Raw genomic sequence first — 22,929 nt, 5'->3', positions numbered from 1 at the left:
TCGGTGCTTGTGTTGACATGCGACTTATTGCTCTACAGTACTAGCATCGAGCAAAGCAGGCAAAGCAAGCAGGTTAGTGTTCATCACGAACGTGGTTTTGCAGTCAGTGCAATGTTTACAAATGCGGAGTTGGCAGATGCTCATTTGATGTATGGATTAGCACGGGGCAATAGCCGTGGCACGGTACGTTTGTATCGAGACAGATTTCCAGAACAAATGTGTCCCGGCAGGAAGATGTTCGAAGCAATTTATCGGCATCTTAGGGAGCACGGAACGTTCCAGCCTATGACTCGCGAATGGGGAAGACCTAGAATGACGAGGACACCTGTAATGGACAAGGCAATTCTTCGTGCAGTTGACGATAACCCTAATGTCAGCATCAGAGAAATTGCTGCTGTACAAGATAACGTTGACCACGTCACTGTATGGAGAGTGCTACGGGAGAACCAATTGTTTCCGTACCATGTACAGCGTGTGCAGGCACTATCAGCAGCTGATTGGCCTCCACGGGTACACTTCTGTGAACGGTTCATCCAACAATGTGTCAATCCTCATTTCAATGCAAATATTCTCTTTACGGATGAGGCTTCATTCCAACGTGATCAAATTGTAAATTTTCACAATCAACATGTGTGGGCTGACGAGAATCCGCACGCAATTGTGCAATCACATCATCAACACAGATTTTCTGTGAACGTTTAGGCAGGCATTGTTGGTGATGTCTTGATTGGGTCCCATGTTCTTCCACCTACGCTCAATGGAGCACGTTATCATGATTTCATACGGGATACTCTATCTGTGCTGCTAGAACATGTGCCTTTACAAGTACGACACAACATGTGGTTCATGCATGATGGAGCTCCCGCACATTTCAGTCGAAGTGTTCATACGCTTCTCAACAACAGATTCGGTGACCAATGGATTGGTAGAGGCGGATCAATTCCATGGCCTCCATGCTCTCCTGACCTCAACCCTCTTGACTTTCATTTATGGGGGCATTTGAAAGGTCTTGTCTACGCAACCCCGGTACCAAATGTAGAGACTCTTCGTGCTTGTATTGTGGATGGCTGTGATACAACCCGTGGTCTAGGGGTAGCGTCTTTGATTCATAATCAAAACGTCTTCAGTCCCGGGTTTGATCCCCGCCACTGCCTAAATTTTGATAATAGTCAGCATTGGCAGCCGAAGACTTCCGGCATAAGAACTCGCCCTCATTCTGCCAACGGCCTTGTCAAAGAGGGCGGAGGAGTGGATAGAGGTTCAGGGCACTCTCTTGTCCTAGGGGTGGGAAATTGCCCCTAAAGGCGGAAGAATCAGCAATGATCAACGACATGAGGATGCAGAAGGCAATGGAAACCACTGCATTAAAGACACATAACGTGTATCCACAGGACATGTGGCCTGTAATTGAAGAAGTGTCATGATGATCTCTCCATTGGCAAAAGATTCTGGAACAGTCCCCCATTCTGATCTCTGGGAGGGGACTGCCAAGTGGGAGGTTACCATGAGAAAAACATTGAATAATCTACAAAAGGATAACGTTCTATGAGTCGGGGCATGGAATGTCAGAAGCTTGAACGTGGTAGGGAAACTAGAAAATCTGAAAAGGGAAATGCAGAGGCTCAATCTAGATATAGTAGGGGTCAGTGAAGTGAAGTGGAAGGAAGACAAGGATTTCTGGTCAGATGAGTATCAGGTAATATCAACAGCAGCAGAAAATGTTATAACAGGTGTAGGGTTCGTTATGAATAGGAAGGTAGGGCAGAGGGTGTGTTACTGTGAACAGTTCAGTGACCGGGTTGTTCTAACCAGAATCGACAGCAGACCAACACCGACAACGATAGTTCAGGTATACATGCCGACGTCGCAAGCTGAAGATGAACAGATAGAGAAAATGTATGAGGATATTGAAAGGGTAGTGCAGTATGTAAAGGGGGACGAAAATCTAATAGTCATGGGCGACTGGAATGCAGTTGTAGGGGAAGGAGTAGAAGAAAAGGTTACAGGAGAATATGGGCTTGGGACAAGGAATGAAAGAGGAGAAAGACTAATTGAGTTCTGTAACAAGTTTCAGCTAGTAATAGCGAATACCCTGCTCAAGAATCACAAAAGGAGGAGGTATACTTGGAAAAGGCTGGGAGATACGGGAAGATTTCAATTAGATTACATCATGATCAGACAGAGATTCCGAAATCAGATACTGGATTGTAAGGCGTTCCCAGGAGCAGATATAGACTCAGATCACAATATAGCAGTGATGAAGAGTAGGCTGAAGTTCAAGACATTAGTCAGGAAGAATCAATACGCAAAGAAGTGGGATACGGAAGTACTAAGGAATGACGAGATACGTTTGAAGTTCTCTAACGCTATAGATACAGCAATAAGGAATAGCACAGTAGGCAGTACAGTTGAAGAGGAATGGACATCTCTAAAAAGGGCCATCACAGAAGTTGGGAAGGAAAACACAGGTGCAAAGAATTTAGCTGTGAAGAAACCATGGGTAACAGAAGAAATACTTCAGTTGATTGATGAAAGGAGGAAGTACAAACATGTTCCGGGAAAATCAGGAATACAGAAATACAAGTCGCTGAGGAATGAAATAAATAGGAAGTGCAGGGAAGCTAAGACGAAATGGATGCAGGAAGAATGTAAAGACATCAAAAAAGATATGATTGTCGGAAGGACAGACTCAGCATACAGGAAAGTCAAAACAACCTTTGGTGACATTAAAAGCAACGGTGGTAACATTAAGAGTGCAACGGGAATTCCACTGTTAAATGCAGAGGGGAGAGCAGATAGGTGGAAAGAATACATTGAAAGCCTCTCTGAGGGTGAAGATTTGTCTGATGTGATAGAAGAAGAAACAGGAGTCGATTTAGAAGAGATAGGGGATCCAGTATTAGAATCAGAATTTAAAAGAACTTTGGAGGACTTACGGTCAAATAAGGCAGAAGGGATAGATAACATTCTATCAGAATTTCTAAAATCATTGGGGGAAGTGGCAACAAAACGACTATTCACGTTGGTGTGTAGAATATATGAGTCTGGCGATATACCATCTGACTTTCGGAAAAGCATCATCCACACAATTCCGAAGATGGCAAGAGCTGACAAGTGCGTAAATTATCGCACAATCAGCTTAACAGCTCATGCATCGAAGCTACTTACAAGAATAATATACAGAAGAATGGAAAAGAAAATTGATAATGCGCTAGGTGACGATCAGTTTGGCTTTAGGAAAAGCAAAGGGACGAGAGAGGCAATTCTGACGTTACGGCTAATAATGGAAGCAAGGCTAAAGAAAAATCAAGACACTTTCATATGATTTGTCGACCTGGAAAAAGCGTTCGACAATATAAAATGGTGCAAGCTGTTCCAGATTCTGAAAAAAGTAGGGGTAAGCTATAGGGAGAGATGGGTTATATACAATATGTACAAAAACCAACAGGGAATAATAAGAGTGGACAATCAAGAAAGAAGTGCTCGTATTAAGAAGTGTGTAAGACAAGGCTGTAGCCTTTCGCCCCTACTCTTCAGTCAGTACATCGAGGAAGCGATGATGGAAATAAAAGAAAGGTTCAGGAGTGGAATTAAAATACAAGGTGAAAGGATATCAATGATACGATTCGCTGATGACATTGCTATCCTGAGTGAAAGTGAAGAAGAATTAAATGATCTGCTGAACGGAATGAACAGTCTAATGAGTACACAGTATGGTTTGAGAGTAAATCGGAGAAAGACGAAGGTAATGAGAAGCAGTAGAAATGAGAACAACGAGAAACTTAACATCAGGATTGATGGTCACGAAGTCAATGAAGTTAAGGAATTCTGCTACCTAGGCAGTAAAATAACCAATGATGGATGGAGCAAGGAGGACATCAAAAGCAGACTCGCTATGGCAAAAAAGGCATTTCTGGCCAAGAGAAGTCTACTAATATCAAATACCAGCCTTAATTTGAGGAAGAAATTTCTGAGGATGTACGTCTGGAGTACAGCATTGTATGGTAGTGAAACATGGATTGTGGGAAAACTGGAACAGAAGAGAATCGAAGCATTTGAGATGTGGTGCTATAGACGAATGTTGAAAATTAGGTGGAGTGATAAGGTAAGGAATGAGGAGGTTCTACGCAGAATCGGAGAGGAAAGGAATATGTGGAAAACACTGATAAGGAGAAGGGACAAGATGATAGGACATCTGCTAAGACATGAGGGAATGACTTCCATGGTACTAGAGGGAGCTGTAGAAGGCAAAAGCTGTAGAGGAAGACAGAGATTGGAATACGTCAAGCAAATAATTGAGGACGTAGGTTGCAAGTGCTACTCTGAGATGGAGAGGTTAGCACAGGAAAGGAATTCGTGGCGGGCCGCATCAAACCAGTCAGTAGACTGATGACCAAAAAAAAAAAAAAAAAGTGATACAATACGCCTTTCTGCAGGGCTGCATCAGCGCATCAGGGATTCCATGCGACGGAGGGTGGATGCATGTATCCTCGCTAACGGAGGACATTTTGAACATTTCCTGTAACACAGTGTTTGAAGTCACGCTGGTACGTTCTGTTGCTGTGTGTTTCCATTCCATGATTAATGTGATTTGAAGAGAAATAATAAAATGAGCTCCAACATGGAAAGTATGCGTTTCTGGACACATGTCCACATAACATATTTTCTTTCTTTGTGTGTGAGGAATGTTTCCTGAAAGTTTGGCCGTACCTTTTTGTAACACCCTGTATACATACATACAAATGTGTCTTATGTGCCAGTGCCCATCTTACAGGTTTCAAACAAATGCTGTCTTCCATAACTACAGCACGTGAAATAGCGCAGCGCTCTATACTCAGTGAACAAAAAGAACAAACACTCAAAGGCATGTGAAACATATAGGTATACAACTTTGCAACAGACTCGTAGTCAACATCAAAAAGTTAGAAGATGAAAACAGATTTAAGGTAGAATTTAAAAAATGTCAACTCGAACAGTGTTTCTACTTGTTTAATGACTATGTAGACAAATAAACATTTTCTGATAATGTTTATACCGGGTGATCAAAAAGTCAGTATAAATTTGAAAACTTAATAAACCACGGAATAATGTAGAAGGAGAGGTAAAAATTGACACACATGCATGGTGATGGACGGCAAAACGTCAGTGACTGCGCGTGACAATCGTGTATAAAAAGAGCTGTAATGAGAGAGAGAATCAGATGCGCCAGCAGTCGCAGCATGTTGACGTTACCAGAAGAGGCGCTTTTAGTGAAGCTGTACTATCAGAATGGGGAATGTGCTAGTTCAGCGTTACGATCCTGTCGCTATAGGATGGGGATCTGAAAGGGTAAAGGTCCATTGACAAATGCAGCTGTGACGAGAATGATTTCGAAGTTCGAAGGCAGGGGTTGTTTAGACGATAGACCCCGTAGTGGCTGACCGAGTACAAGGCGTAATGCTGCTGAGACAGTTCAGGAAGAAATGGAGACTGTAGCAGGTTCATCTATGCACGGGGAAGTCAGCGCTCGTGCAGTCGCACGTCGCACCGGCATTCCATTCACTACTGTTTGGTTGGCACTTAGGCATACCCTCTGATGCTATCCGTACAAAGTCCATCAGCATCATGAACTATTACCTGGCGATTTAGTGAAGCGGAGGGTATTTGTCGTGTGGGCGTTTCAAAAGATGGCGGAAGATGACAATTGGTTGAGTAATGTGTTGTGGACCGATGAAGCTCATTTCATGCTCTGAGGGTCTGTCAATGCCCACAACTGCAGAATTTGGGCTACCGAAAATCCTAGAACTAGAACTGTCATGGAAACTCCATTGCACAACAAGAACGTCACGGTATGGGTTGGATTTATCATGTCTACTGTTATCAAGCCTTTTTTCTTCGAGGAAATGTGTGATTCTGGTTTTGTAACTGCTACCGTGACGGATGAGAGGTACTCTGATATGTTACAGAATCACATCATCCCCAGCCTGGCTGATAAACACCTGCTGAAACGAACAATGTTTATGCAGGATGGCTCTCCACCCGATATTGCTAGACGCATGAAAGATCTCTTGTGCGCGTCGTTTGGTGATGATCGTGTGCTCAACCGACACTTTCATCATGCTTGGCCTCCCAGGTCCCCAGACCTCAGTCTGTGCGATTATTGGCTCTGGGGTTACCTGAAGTTGCAAGTGTATCGTGATCGACTGACATCTCTAGGGATGCTGAAAGGCAACATCTGACGCCAATGTCTCACCATAACTCTGGACATGCTTTACAGTGCTGTTCACAACATTATTCCTCAACTACGGCTACTGTTGAGGAATGATGGTGGACATATTGAGCATTTCCTGTAAAGAATATCATTTTTGCTTTGTCTTAATTTGTTATGCTAATTATTGCTATTCTGATCAGATGAAGCACCATCTGTTGGACGTTTTTTGAACTTTTGCAATTTCTAATAAAACCCCATGTCATTCCAAGCATGTGTGTCAATTTGTACCTCTCTATCTACATTATTCCGTGATTTATTCAGTTTTCAAATTTATACTGACTTTTTGATCACCCGGTATTAATGCAGAACTTAAAATACTGTCTTTAGTCCCAAAACTTTTTCTTCTTCTTCTCCTTCTTCTTCTGGTTTTACAGCCTCATTGGACCACTTCAGTCATTCATTTTCTCGGAATCTTCTTCAATAAGTTTTCTTTCGAACTGTTCGGTATCTTTTCATTTATTCTGATCTTTTTTGTCTTTCCTCATCTGAAAATACCCATTTTATTGTTTGTTGTTTGTCTATTTTTCATTTAAATCTCAATTTTACGTTTTTCATTTTCTTTAAATTTTCTGTTTTGTTTCGCAAATCTTCCAGAGTTAATTATAGCGCTTTCACATCCTCCCTGATTTCCTTCATCCATCTTACTTGTTGCTTCATGTTCCAAAGTTTCTGTATAATTTTTCTTGGTAATATGGTGTCCTCATAATGTGATCAAAAAAGAGATCCTTCTTTTCTGTATAGCATATATAATGTCCTCCAGTTTGCTGTACACCACTTCATTTGACACTATCCACTTCGAGTAGATTTCCCCACCATGTTATAGTTCTCGGTGAAGATTTTAATTCGCCGGATATAGACTGGGAGACTCAAGCATTCATAACGGGTGGCAGGGACAAAGAATTCAGTGAATTTTTTTTTTTAAGTGTTTTATCTGAAAACTAACTTGAGGAGTTAAACAGAGAACCGACTCATGGCGATAACATATTAGACTTTCTGGTGACAAACCGACCCGAACTACTTGAAACAGTTAATGTAGAACAGGGAATCAGCGATCATAAAGCGGTTATTGCATCGATGATTTCAGCCGTAAATAGAAATATTAAAAAAGGTAGGAAGATATTTCTGTTTAGCAAAAGTGACAAAAAGCAGATTACAGAGTACCTGACGGCTCAACACAAAAGTTTTGTCTCAAGTACAGATAGTGTTGAGGATCAGTGGACAAAGTTCAAAACCATCGTACAATATGCGTTAGATGAGTATGTGCCAAGCAAGATCGTAAGAGATGGAAAAGAGCCACCGTGGTACAACAACCGAGTTAGAAAACTGCTGCGGAAGTAAAGGGAACTTCACAGCAAACATAAACCTAGCCAAAGCCTTGCACACAAACAAAAAATACGCGAAGTGAAATGTAGTGTGAGGAGGGCTATGCGAGAAGCGTTCAATGAATTCGAAAGTAAAGTTCTGTGTACTGACTTGGCAGAAAATCCTAAGAAATTTTGGTCTTATGTCAAAGCGGTAGGTGGATCAAAACAAAATGTCCAGACACTCTGTGACCAAAATGGTACTGAAACAGAGGATGACAGACTAGATGCCGAAATACTAAATGTCTTTTTCCAAAGCTGTTTCAAAGAGGAAGACTGCACTGTAGTTCCTTCTCTAGGTCATAATTTCTCCTAAGTATTTAAATTACTTCACTGTTTTTACTTTCCTGTTATTTACTATTATGTGGTTGATTATTAGTGAATTTGCTACCACTATCTCAGTCCTTTTAATGATATCTGTAGGCCTATCTTTTGTGCAATATTTTCTAGGCTTGTTATTTGACTTCTGGCCTGTTAAATGTTTTTAGCTACTAACTCTAGGTCATCTGCAAATCCCAAGCAGTTTAAGTTTATTTGATCTTTCTTGGTTCCAATTCTTATGTTTTTAGGATTTTCGTTTTACCATTGTATTCTCTCGTCACGTACTCCAGAACAGAGTTGAAAAGGAATGGTGATAAACCCCCTCCCAATCTTAACCCTGTTTTAATAATAAATGGCTCAGATATTTCACCTCTGAATTTTACTTTACAGCTGGTGTTTCTTAGAGTTCAGGTTATCATTTTTATTAATTTGGTTCAAATGGCTCTGAGCACTATGGGACTTAACATCTGTGGTCATCAGTCCCCTAGAACTTAGAACTACTTAAATCTAACTAACCTAAGGACATCACACACATCCATGCCCGAGGCAGGAATCGAACCTGCGACCTTAGCAGTCGCACGGTTCCGGACTGCGCACCTAGAACCGCTAGACCACCGTGGCCGGCTTTATTAATTTGGGATGCAGACCAAAATTCCTTAGTATCTTCATCATTGAAGCTTTTTTGAGGTCTACAAAAGTTGACTTGCTGTTTTTTCTTCTTTTGTAGTAATTCATCACCAGCTTCAAGGTAATTGTCTGTTCTGGGCAGTTTCTGCACAGTCTAAATCCTACTTGGTATTCTCCTAGTTCCAGTTCAAGTGAATCTTTACAACAATTGTATAGAATTCATGACATCACTTTATATGTGATATCCAAAAGAAAATTCCTCCATAGTTGTCTGAATTTGATTTCTCTCTTTTTTTGTTTAATGGATAAATTATAGCTGTAGTTCATTGTTTTGAAAGTTCTTCTTTGTTCCAGATTTTCTTTCTGCTTCTGTGTAATGATATCTTCATTTGGTCTGCTGCATATTTCCAAACTTGCACAGATGTTTGATCTTCTCACTTGCATTGTAGTTTTGAGCTTTTTCAGTGCTTTGTAGACATCATGGATTGCAAGTGGGTTTATATTTTCTGCTGTTATTTTAATAGGGTATCTGTGTGTATTTGAAGTAATTCTGGGCAGTCTTTGCAATTTAGTAATTTGGCAAATGTTTCTGCTAAAATTTCTTTGTTTTCTTTCTATTGCTATGGCCATCTTATTATTGTTGTCCTTTAGCATTAATGTTGAAGGATCATATCTTTGTAGTTGTCTGCTAAATATTTTGTGGTAAGCCCTTGAGCTTGTTTTCTTGCTATTTGTTTCTATAATTAGAATTACATCTTTTTGATATTGGTGTTTAACATTTCTCATTATTTTTTGGCTTATCTTTCTTTGTTCTGTGAGTTCCAAGTGTGATTATTCTTTTGCTGTATTTGCATATCTAATGGACAGCTGTTGCGTGATGTAAAATCTCTTCAGCTGCCAGAGACTGTGGTTATGTGTGTGCGAATTGCATTTGCTGTGTGTATGTGTGTGTGTTTGTGTGTGTGTGTTTTGTCTAATTTTGAAGAAGGCCTTGTTGACCAAAAGCTCACTTTCTGACAGTCTTTTTGTTATGCCTATCTGTGACTCAGCATCTCCGCTATACAGTGAGTAGCAACTATCTTTTTCATAATATTATTAATTATTGTAGTGTATATACGGACTTTCTGTCTAGGGAGGACAAAACCAAAGCCCTATGGAAAACAGACTGTGCAATTATAATACCACAAGCAAACATGTATATGAACTTGTGTTACTATGTATTCTATGATTTTGTGTTATTCTCTGTTGCTATGTGCTGTATGATGTTGTATTATTCTGTGTTACTATGTATTGTATGAGCTTGTATTATTTTATGAAATAAAAATTTCTTAAAGTAAAAACATACTTTTAATGCCTAGACCACAATTTTCCTATCACAATTAAAGTATGATAACAAGTTTTGGTTGCTATCTGCAACCACCTTCAGATCGTCCAAAATGTGAAAGTGTGTTGAATAAGCATAGGAAAGCATCATTAGCTGTTATAATGCAATAACATGCAGATTTAAATACCAAAACAAGAAAAGTACTTAGTTTAAAATCTTCACTGTGAGGAAGCCAGGTTGTATACTGTAATCTCGTAGGATGACAGCAATATAGGAAAATGTACAGCTGCTTGATTAAAAGTTGGATCAAACGTGTGTTACTTGCAATAGAATAGCAGATATTATTGTGAGAACAACCTGCCAGGGTAGCCGAGAGCGCTAACGCGCTGCTTCCTGGACTCAGGTAGGCGCGCCGGCCCCGGATCGAATCCGCCCAGCAGATTAATGACAACAGCCGGTGTGCCGGCCAGCCTGGATGTGGTTTTTAGGCGGTTTTTCACATCCTACTAGGTGAATACCAGGCTGGTTCCCACGTCCCACTTCAGTTACATGACTTGCAGACATTTGAAACGCATTCACACTATTTCACGATTTATGTTGGATGCAGACAGCCGGGATATACTAATTCCATCCCGGGGGGTATGGGGTGGTGGCAGGAAGGGCATCCGGCCACCCCTTAAAACTGACCATGCCAACTCCGTCCTTATTCCTGCCAACCCAGTGCACAATGCGGGATAATGATGGTAGCAAAAGAAAGAAAGAAAGATATATTGTGAGAACAGATGTGCAATGGTTCCAAAAACTGTCAGCTGTTCCATAGTCTGGCTTACACAAGAGTGATCCTGCATGGCACATGAAGTAGTCATCCTTATGAAACGTGTACAAGTTCAGGATAATAGGAAAATACTGCAGCAGATTATGGTTTACAACATGGATTGCTTGTGGTGATCTTTTTGAACTGTGTACTGTTATTATTTTGTTATTTATGAATGCACGTTATTGCATGACTACACCTAACGATGCTTTACAGTGCCTATTCACCACCTTTTCACATTCTGAACGATGAAGATGGTTGCAGATAGCAATCAAAACTAATTATCGTACTTTAATTGTGATAGGAAAATTGTGGTCTAGGCATTGAAAGTTTTTTGCTTTAAAAATTGTATGTAATAAATCACTTTAAAATCATCATCTACTCCATGACAATTATTTTGTACATACTTTTTTATTTACATATTTGCATGTTCCATTTCCTTGAAATGGTTTCCCATCAATTTACATGTGTATTTGGATGACAACCATACCATATTTATTGTTAATAGATGGATAAATAAAATAAATACTAAATCTCTTTTTTTTACATGCAACAGAAAATTCTCCAGTCCATAGTGTGCAATAAAGTCCTTCATTGTTACTGTGATTACATGGTTTCAAAAATTTGTATTCCTATTGCAGGTCAACATTAAACAAACACTTTCTTTTGCCCATTTCTAAACAGTAAGACAAAAAAGGAATAGAGACAAAATAATCAAAAACCTGTGCATGATTTACTTCATACAAGATAACAACATAATGCAGTATCCCTTTTATGTTGCCAAATGTTTAGGTGAAAAGTTGTGGCAGGACTGTTAGCCACACCCGCCAGGTTTAAGATTAAAAAAAAAAAAAAAAAAAACAAAATGCCCTCGCTAGTCAAATACTAGAACCCCAGACATTTTTGCATGACTCATGGCTGATGAGGTGTGCCCAAATTTCCAGGATGAACACATGTGTCTACATCCTTGAACTTAAAATGAGAGCAGTATGTTATGTAGCATATCAGGTGCACTTATTATGTGTGTTATCATTATTGTTAGATAATGTATTTTTGTGTAGAAAGCTGTAATGGAAGAATGAAACCACAGAGAACATTAAAAGCTCTTATACTAATATTATAAGAATGTGAATTCTGTAGGAAAGAAGTGTGATGAAATCACTGATGCTTTTGAATTGGCTTTGTGACTGATGAATATCCAAACTTACTTAATGTCAGGTCACTGTTTCCTTTCCCTTGTATTGGTAGCACAAGGACTTTCCCATCAATTTGATATTTTCCTTTTAGGTCCAAATTGGGAATTGATACCTTAGCATCAACATGGAAGTTGTCTGGGTCCAGGTTAACCCTGGGGAGAAAAAAGATTTAGAATTATTTTATGTAACAATTCAAACTGTACAACACTGACAATGTATGTATGGACACAAGTGTGTAACCCCCCCCCCCCCCCCCCCCCGCCCCCACACACACACAGATTGAAACATTATAAACATAATTATATCACTCTTTGTTGAGCTGTAGACAGTCTCACTTTCTCAGTCTTCACTTACTTTACATCTTTCACAGTGATGTCTCCAAATCCTGTGAATGTCTGATCAGTGAAATCCAATTTGATATTAACTGGTCCATCTCCTTGATCAATCAACATTTGTGTTACCTTCAGTGGATCTATTGAGTAGACCCCAAATGCTGGAAGCCCTAAAACATATCATAGGTTAAATTTCAAGCCATCAAATGCAGCAACAAGGCAGTCATTAATGGGCAGATGGGTGAAAAAAGGACGAAAAAAAAGTGGAAATTGGGAACATTTCAATAGAAGAAAGGTAGGAACCCACATATGGTGAACCAGAAAGCCATACGTCAAACACCATCCCTGAAAAACGTGAGGATTTTTTCCTACTAAGTACACTTGCTCAAATAGTGAGGTAAGTGGTCAAGCAAGAAATGATTTACTCCCTGTACCTAATTTTAAATTACTGCATCAAAATTTCAATCACTCTCAAATAAACTAAATGAAATAGAAATAATGTTAAATGACTTAATGATATTTCTGTACTAAGCTTTACAGAACACTGGCTCAAACAAGATATGTTAGAGCAAACGTACATTCTTTAGTTCAAACTTGGAAGCATGTTTTGTGGGAAAATATCGAGTCTGGGGGTACCAGTGTATATGTTAGAGAAAACATTGAATTCAAAAGTGTAACTACACATCATAAACTGTCCTGTGAAAAAGATACAAAACTCTCTATAGCTGAACTACTAAGGCAAAATACAGTTATTGTTTGTGTATACAAGTCACCAGATGGGGACAAAAAAGTGTTTTACAGTTGCATGGAGGACCTCTTGGAAGAAATTCACTCTCCCAAGAAAAATATAATTATATGTGGTGACTTTAATATTGATTTCTTGAAATCCAATAAATTCAGAGATGACATTATAAATCTACTACTTTCGTTCAATGTCAGTGCAATGGTAACTGAACCAACTCGCGAAACATCAACTTCTGCATCTGTTATTGACCAGATCTTGATAAATACATGCAAATATGCCTGTAACATACAAGTTGTAAACATGGGGTTTAGTGATCACGATGCTCAAATTCTTGCCATGAATATTTCAGAACACTCAATTTCCAGTAAAATACAACACACTGTAAGGAATTTCAGTACAAAAAATGTGGAATATTTCTGTTCTCTCCTTAAAGGTGGAAATTGGAAAAATGTATATGACTGTAATGGTACAAGTGAGATATTGATAAGTTTATGGCTACATTCAAACTTTTTTTAAAATGGCTTTTCCCAAGAAAATATCTGTTTAATTCTACTCAAAAAACAAACAAGTGAATTGCAAAAGGGATAAGGATATCATGTCAAAATAAAAGGTGTTTGTATGAGTACTCCAAGCAAAATACTAATTCTAACTTTATTACATATTTTACAAGATACATAAGAATACTGAGTTATTTAAACAAATGACAAAATAAAACTGAGGCAACCTGGCAAGTTATAAAAAAAGAAATGGGCACCAGGCCAGTTAATCACAGTAATATAAAGCAGATTATGAATAAAAAGAAACTAACTGACCCCAAACATGTGGTGAGTGCTTTCAACAATTATTTCTCTAGCCTAGCACAGCAGTTAATAAATACAAACCTTGACAAACAGCCAGCCAGTCACTCAGATAAAAAAATTCATCCAAACACATTATTCATGTATGTAGCAACACCTGAGGATTTGTCAAGAATCCTAAAAGAATTACCTAATAAATATTCAGTGGTTGTTGATAAGTTACCAGATGCTATTAGCAAAGTTAGCGCAACATTTATTGTGGAACCATTAACAGACATAGTAAATTCATCTCTAGAGAGTGGTGTGTTTCCAAATAATCTAAAAAATGCAAAATTAACACCTTTGTATGAGAATGGTGCAAAAAGTGATATTGATAATTATAGGCTGATTTCAGTATTGTCAGGCCTCAGCAAAATTATGGAGAAAGTGTTCCTTAGAATATTAAAAGTTTTCTTAAATAAAGAGAGGCTGATAAGTGACTCCCAACATGGGATCAGAGATGGAAAGTCAACTCAGACAGCAAATTTTGTCTTCTTAAATAAAGCACTAAAAGCAGTGGATAGTAAGCAACATGTATCTGGGATATTTCTGGATCTAAGTAAAGTCTTCGATGTTATTGATCATGGCATTCTCTTGTGTAAATTAAGTAATTATGGAATTAGAGGCCAGTCTGAAATGTGGCTCCAGTCGTACCTCAGTAATTATTAGCAGACTACAGAAATAAAACACAAAGATAATGAAACACAAAAAATTTCTAATTTTTACAGTGATGAGGAGAAAATCAAGTATGGACTCCCTCATGGGCCAGTTATGGGGCATGCCCTATTTCTGCTGTATATAAATGACTTGGCTAGTACAATACATGGTGGAACCACTGTACTCTTTGCAGATGACACTAATATTCTAATTAAATCACAGAATGAGAAAAATCTGCAGGAGCCTGCAACATCATTTATGCATACCTTAATGAACTGGCTCAGGACCAATAGGCTCATCATAAAGTCTGAAAAAACTGTGGCAGTGAACTTCCAAACCACACAAAACCTCCATCCTGCAAACTCTGTTTTCACTATCAAAGGAAAAAATGTGTTGAAGGTCAGCCATACACAATTTCTAGGTATTCATGTTCAGACAGATCTGAATGGGAGGTGCTCCTAAACAATTTAAATAAGAGACTGAATTCACCAGCATATACCATTAGGATCCTCACTCAGAATACAAGTTGCTTATCAGTGCTGACAGCGTACCAGTGCAGTATACAGTAGCTACTTATGTATGGAATAATTTTTGGGGGGAATTTCTACAAAAACATTTAAAATACAGAAAAAGAAAATCAGGGTGATAAAAAAATAAATACAAGGATTCCTGCAGATCCCATTTTAAAACCCTCAAAATATTGCTGCTGCCTTGCTTGTATATATATGAAATACAAATTTTTACAAAAGGGAGCATCTTAAAAAAGGAAAATCTCTTCAGACACAAATATGAAACTAGGCAGAAGATGAACCTACACATGAAACTTATGCAAAGGAGGAGTGTATCTTACTGGAGCTATGTTATATAATCATTCATCTTCTTACCTAAAATGAATTTAAAATAAAGTTAAAACAGTTATTGCTTGACCACTGCTTCTATTCTCTGTCTGATTTTATGAAACATTGTAATAAGTGAAACTCATTTACCAAATTTTATTAATTGTCAATTCATAATATAGTTTACATTGTTCTTATTATGTCATATCATTTAATAACTGATACTATCATATGTAGATGCAATGTAGTACACCAACCTACATTATTATGCATTTTGATTATGTCAACAATTTAGTCAAAATGATTACTGTATTGTAAATTAACTAGATTTACACTGTCCTGTATCATGAGTACAAACAATATACTAAAATCATTCTAGGACAAATAAATAAATAAATTAGAATAATGATTAAATTCATATTAGATGGACAGCTGTCAAGCTCAGAACTTTATGATAGGGTTGAAACTGAGAATATTAGTTGCTCACTAATATTTTAAATAACTTTTCTGTATACAATGCTGCAGTATTGTCCTTTAAGTTAAATAAATAAGATACTCTTGATGTATATAAAATAATGATGTTCATTTCATGCCATGGCCCATGGTTTCCAATAGAATTAAATCAGAACTTCCTTATGTAATAAAACATTGTGCCAAACTATTTTTATTGATTCCAGAAATCCTGTTGTGTGTTATTACACAGGGATATAAGGCAAGTCACAGTTGCAATTTGTATGAATATCATAATTAATTCATAACAAGAAAAACCAATGGGTGTGGAACAAATTATAATTGCAATTTGTGTAAATGTTATAATTAACTCAAACAAAGGAAAATCCAGGATGGAATGTAACAATACCAGAGAAGGAAAGTTGCTACTCACCACATAGCGGAGTTGCTGAGTCTCAATAGGCACAACACAAAAATTCACACAATTAAATCTTTTGGCCATTAAGGCCTTTGTCCGCAGTAGACACACATACACACACACACACACACACACACACACACACACACACACACACACACACACACATAAACTCAACTTGCACACATGTCTACAGTCTCAGAGAGCTGAAACCACACTGCAAACAGCAGTACCAATGCATGATGGGAGTGGCAACTGGGTGGGGGTAAGGAGGAGGGGGGGGGGGGTACAGGGAGGGATAGTATGGTGGGAGAGGCGGACAGTGAAGTGTTGCAGTTTAGACGGAGGGCAGGAGAGAAGGTTCGGAGGGGGGAGGGGGTAAGTAGTGGAAAGGAGAGAAATAAAAAGAAATTAAAAGACTGGGTGTGGTGGCGAAATGACGGCTGTGTAGTGTTGGAATGGGAACAGGGAGGGGGCTGGAAGGGTGAAGACAGTGACTAATGAAGGTTCAGACCAGGAGGGTTACGGGAATGTAGGATGTATTGCAGGGAAAGCTCCCACCTGCACAATTCAGAAAAGCTGGTGTTGGTGGGAAGGATCCATATGGCACAGGCTGTGAAGCAGTCATTGAGATGAGGGATATCATGTTTGACAGCATGTTCAGCAATAGGGTGGTCCACTTGTTTTTTTGCCACAGTTAGTCAGTGGCCATTCATGCGGACAGACAACTTGTTCGTTGTCATGCCTATATAGAATGCAGCACAGTGGTTGCAGCTTAGCTTGTAAATCACATGACTGGTTTCACAGGTAGCCCTGCCTTTGATGGAATAGGTGATGTTAGTGACTGTACTAGAGTAGGTGGTGGTAGGAGGATGTATGGAACAGGTCTTGCATCTAGGTCTGTTACAGGGGTATGAGCCATGAGGTAAGGGATTGGGAGCAGGGGTTGTGTACGGATGGACGAGTATATTGTGTAGGTTCAGTGGATGGCAGAATAGTATGGTAGTAGGGGTGGGAAGGGTAGTGGGCAGGACATTTCTCACTTCAGGTCATGACAGAGGTAATCGAAACCCTGGCGGAGAATGTAATTCAGTTGCTCCAGTCCCAGATGGTACTGAGTTACAAGGGGAATGCTCCTCTGTGGCCAGACTGTGGGACTTAGGGAGGTCGTGCGAGACTGGAAAGATAAGGCACAGGAGATTTGTTTTTGTACAAGAATGGGAGGATAATTACAGTCAGTGATGGCTTCAGTGAGACCCTCGGTATATTTTGAGAGGGACTGCTCATCACTGGAGATGTGACAACCATGAGTGGCTGGGCTGTACTGAAGGGACTTCTTGGTATGGAATGGGTGGTAGCTGTCGAAGTGGAGGTATTGCTGGTGGTTAATAGGTTTGATATGGGCGGAGGTACTGATGTAGCCATCTCTGAGGTGAAGGTCAACATGTAAGAAGGTGGCTTGTTGGGTTGAGTAGGACCAAGTGAAGCAAATGGGGGAGAAGTTGTTGACGCTCTGGAGGAATGTGAATAAGGTGTCCTCACCTTCAATCCAGATGCCAAAGATGTCATCAATGAATCTGAACCAGTCTCCCATCACCTCCAAAAGTCCCACAGTCCAGCCACAGAGGAGCATACCCCTCGTAACTCAGTACCATCCGGGACTGGAGCAACTGAATTACATTCTACGCCAGGGTTTCGATTACCTCTCGTCGTGCCCTGAAATGAGAAATGTCCTGCCCACTACCCTTCCCACCCCTCCTACCATGGTATTCCATCATCCACTGAACCTACATAATATACTCATCTATCTTTACACAACCCCTGCTCCCAATCCCTTACCTCATGGCTCATACCCCTGCAATAGACCTAGATGCAAGACCTGTCCCATACATCCTCCTACCACCACCTACTCCAGTCCGGTCACTACATCATCCATTCCATCAAAGGTAGGGCTACCTGTGAAACCAGTCATGTGATTTACAAGCTAATCTGCAACCACTGTGCTGCATTCTATGTAGGCATGACAACAAACAAGCTGTCTGTCCACATGAACAACCACCGCCAAACTGTGGCAAAAAACAAGTTGACCACTCTGTTGCTAAACACGCTGCCCAACATGGTATCCCTCATCTCAACGACTGCCTCACAGCCTGTGCCATGTGAATCCTTCCCACCAACACCAGCTTTTCTGAATTGTGCAGGTGGCAACTTTCCCTACGGTCCCGTAACCCTCCTGGCCTCAACCTTCATTAGTCACTGTCCTCACCCATCCAGCCCCCTCCCATTTCCCATTTCAGAACACACAGCTGTCATTTCTCCGTCACACCCAGTCTTTTAATTTCTTTTTATTTCTCTCCTTTCTGCTACTTACCCCCTCCCCCCTCCGCACCTTCTCTCCTGCCCTCCGTCTAAACTGCAACACTTCACTGTCCGCCACTCCCACCATACTATCCTTCTCCCTCCCTCCCCCAGCCCCCTCCTTACCCCCACCCAGTCGCCATTCCCATCATGCATTGGTGCTGCTGTTCGCAGTGTGGTTTTAGCTCTCTGAGACTGCAGATATGTGTGCAAGTTGAGTTTACGTGAGTGTGTGTGCGTGTGTGTATGTGTGTGCATGTGTGTATGTGTGTCTACTGCTGACAAAGGCCTTAATGGCCAAAAGGCGTAATTGTGTGAATCTTTTTGTAGTGCCTATCGCAACTCAGCATCTCTGCTATATGGTGAGTAGCAACTTTCCTTCTCTGGTATTGTTATAATTAACTCACAATGAGAAAATTTAACAGTTACATTTATATAATGAAGTAAATCAGGTAAAAACTTAGGGTAATTAAGATAATATTTATGTCAGTTATTTTCAGACTTATAACAAGAAAAATAACAGTAACATTTGTACAATGAACTAATAAGCTATAAACCATAACCAAGGCCAAAATGGACAGAGGGCACGACGGTTCCACATGTTAGTGGCGACACCCCGACAGCGTCTGTTCCACATGTTAGTGGCGGCTGAATAAATAATATTCCAAGCTAACAACCTGGTCTTACTTTGGGAATTCAGGGATGATCTTGGATTCCCTACTCTTTACAATTTACAGCTTCAAGTCGCAATATGGAAAGTTTGCATAATGGATGCTCTACCCGAAGTGGTAACTCTGATGAGGAATACACCATTACATCATGTAATGCAATGGGACCTAGGATTCTCGGGAGTCCCAACATTTGCTGTGAAGAAAAGATGAAATATATAGAAAAGCCTTCCAAGTTTCAGTTCAAGAAGAAGTACTACTTTGGAATCTTAAATGTAAATTCTCTTCTGAAAACTGGGAAACAAAAGGAATTGGAATTATTTCTGCAGAAGAACGATATACAGATTATAGCAGTTCAGGAAACACGATTCTTAGATGACGATGTAGTTGATACACAACGTTGTAGAATTTATAAAGGGAAACCAGCAGTGAGAATAACGGAAAACATGCCGATGTTTGGAACAGCATTTTATGTAAACAAAAAAATCGTAGGTAGTGTAACAGAATTTAGATCGAATTCAGAAAGGATATCCATGTTAACAATGAAGTGCATGAATAAAAGTTGCACTCTCACAAACTGTCATGCACCTATAAATGCTGACAACAGAAGAAATCTGGAGAAAGTAAGTAAATTCTGGGATCTTTTAGAATGTGAAATTTCTATCATACCTAAAAAGAATGTTAAAATACTTCTTGGTGACTTTAATGCGCAAATTGGGAGGGAAAAGAAATTTAGAACTATTGTAGGTGAATATCCAGCACACTCAGGAACAAACAGGAATGGTGAAAGACTGATCAATATGTGTAAAATGTTCCAGTTAAATCTCATGTCCACACATTTCCACAAACTACCAAGAAAAGCCAAAACCTGGAGACATCCAAATCCAAACGCAAGCGAATTTCAACTGGATCATATAGCCATATCTAAAAGGTACATCACGGAAAGTATGAATGTTAAAATAGTCAGAAATGGTGAATTCGATTCAGATCATTATCTCTCTAAGATTAAAATAAAATTTCTTCCATCTAAACCAAAAAAAGGCAACCAAGAAAGTGATCAGATACAACACCACTACAGCTAATATTACAAAAGAAAATATAGAAAAATTTAGAGAAGAAACTGAGACAAGTAAAGAAGGTGATTGGCGTGAACTCCAGATGAAAATAACTCAAGCAGCAGAGGAAACTTTAGGATTAACCAAAAATAAAAAGAAAACATGTTGGAATGAGGAGTGTGAAGAAGCACTAATACAAAGAGCTCAAAAATGGAGAAAATGGAGATGTTAAAAAAAAGAGGAAGACCTTGAACAATTCAGACAACAAAGAAAAGAAACATAAAAAATAATCCAGAAAATCAAAAGGAACTTTGAAAATTGTCAGCTTATTAAAATAGAAGAAAATTCCACTAAAAATAATTCTAGAAATTTTTACAAAACCTTCAAACACATGCTTAAAGGATATCAGGCACCAAGTATTTGTTTCAAAGATGAAAATGGCAAAATAGGATTAAATAATAAAGAAAATTGTGAAATTTTAGCAAATTTTTTTGAAAAGTTGTTTCAGTGTCCAGTTCCAACAGATAAATTAGATTTTCCAGTGACACCTCAAAATCTAGAGGAAGATCTCCCGCCAACAGAGCTAGAAATTCACGAAGACATCAAAACACTCAAAAACAATAAAGCAAGTGGTGAAGACTCCATTACAGCAGAATTATTGAAGTGGTCAGAACCAAAAATCATAAAGGATCTACAGCTGCTTTTTGAGAACATTTGGAAAACTGAAAAGATTCCAGTTGAATGGAAAACAGCATTAATCCACTCACTACATAAAAAGGGAGATAAACAAAATGTCAGTAATTACAGAGGAGTGTCACTTCCGCCAGTGGCATACAAAATATTATCAAAAATTCTCCTCAACAGAGTGGTAGATACTTTAGACAAACAACTAGGAGAATATCAGGGTGGTTTTCAGAAGGGAAGATCCTGTGCAGAACAAAATTTTAACTTAAAGTCAATAATTCGCCATAGAATGTTAACCAGCAAACCAATACTAGTGTCATTTATAGATTTCAAGAAAGCATTTGATTGTATAGACAGAGAAAGAATAGATAAGGTCATTACAGAATTTTGTGTTAAATCAAAACTAGCAAACATAATTCGTGAAACTCTAACAGGTACAGTATCTAAAGTCAAATTTATGGGAGAAGTATCTCAGCCTTTTGAAATAAAAACTGGTGTTAGACAAGGTGATGGTTTATCACCTTTACTGTTTAACTGTGTTCTAGAAAATATTGTAAGGATCTGGAATTCGGAGCTAAAAAATCACAAAATTGAACCAATAACTCTGGGAAGGAAAGCAAATGGAATTAAGCTAAACTGCTTGGTTTTTGTGGATGATTTCGCAATACTTTCAGAAAACCGGACAGAAGCAGTTACTCAAATAAACATTCAGGAAACATTATCAAACAGAACTGGTCTCAAAATTTCAGCTGAAAAAACAAAATTCATGACAAATATAAAAAAAATGCACCAAAATACATAGAAACACAAATAGGTAAAACAGAGCAAGTAAATAAATTTAAATATCTTGGAGAAACTATACAAGAGAATGGACTAGAAAAATCTGCAATACATGTAAGAATTAATAAAATGGAAAGAGCATATGGTTTGACCAAAAATATTTACAACAAGAAATGTGTATCTAGAAAAACAAAACTAAAACACTACACCACAGTGGTATGACCAGAATGTTTATATGGATCTGAATGCTTAATGATGAACTATAAGATGGACAAACTAGAGGTACTGGAAAGAAGGATTATTAGAAAAATAATGGGTGCAATGAAAACTGCAGATGGTTGGAAAATAAGAAGTAATGAGGAGATCTACAAAAATATAGAGAAAATATCTGAAGTAATGGCCAAATGAAGATTAACCTTTCTTGGACATCTCTACCAAATGGATCGAAATAGACTAACAAAACAAGTACTCCTAGATTTCTGGAAGAAGAAATCGACAATATCATGGATTACAGAAGTAAGAAAAGATCTCGAAAGAAACAACATCAAAGAATCAGAAATAGCAGAAAGAAACCATTATAAAAACAAAATACAAAAGACTTCATGGGGAGAAAATGAGGGAATACTGGAAAAATAGGAAACAACAACAAAGGAAGAAGAGGAACTGAAGTTGTTAACATGATCCTAGTTGGTCAAAACCATAAGAAAGTATTTAACTTGGTTATTTTAGAGAGACATTCATAAATTCTACTGTATAGTTGCAGTTCTTCTGAAGTAACACTTTAGTTTTATTTTGAATCCTTTTCTATCTAACTTAAAGGTTTTGGGTAGCCATTTGTATAGAACAACTCACATGCACCTTGGACTACAGTGTTCTGTTGGCTAACTGTAGATACATCTTTGGAATGATGGGTCTGGTGTTGGCAGATGTCACAGACTTTATCATGAATAGAGACACAAGACACAGGTAGGATACTGAGCCCCAGAAATGTTTAGTGGTGGAGGAGAGAGGCACTTATGTGATGAACTTAATTATTCTCTTCTGCATAAAAAACATCTCTTGTGTGACTGCCCTGAAATTGAATACAGTATATGAGCACTGAGTGTACAAGTGCGAAATGTGCACATTCCTGTGTTTCAGTGTCACAAACTTTACTCAGGACATTAATGGGTAGCAAAAATTGCTCAGTCTACTTACAATTAAAAAAAAAAATATAC

General features: G+C 38.7%; 1 protein-coding gene across 1 annotated transcript in view; it reads right to left on the bottom strand.

Annotated features, from left to right (window-relative positions):
* The window catches only part of LOC126419854 (protein takeout-like), an 88,846-nt gene that overhangs the window by 12,063 nt on the left and 53,854 nt on the right, over window positions 1-22,929 (bottom strand). The window contains exons 3-4 of the mRNA XM_050087110.1: window positions 12,248-12,395; window positions 11,906-12,045 (exon numbers count right to left, since the gene is read on the bottom strand). Coding sequence (XP_049943067.1) covers window positions 11,906-12,045; window positions 12,248-12,395 — 288 coding nt within the window. The remainder of the gene's footprint in view (window positions 1-11,905; window positions 12,046-12,247; window positions 12,396-22,929) is intronic.

This window comes from Schistocerca serialis, chromosome 9 (assembly GCF_023864345.2).
Source record: "Schistocerca serialis cubense isolate TAMUIC-IGC-003099 chromosome 9, iqSchSeri2.2, whole genome shotgun sequence".
Lineage (NCBI taxonomy): Eukaryota > Metazoa > Arthropoda > Insecta > Orthoptera > Acrididae > Schistocerca > Schistocerca serialis.
Note: the sequence above shows the minus strand (reverse complement) of the source record. Positions and strands in the feature narration are given on the sequence as shown.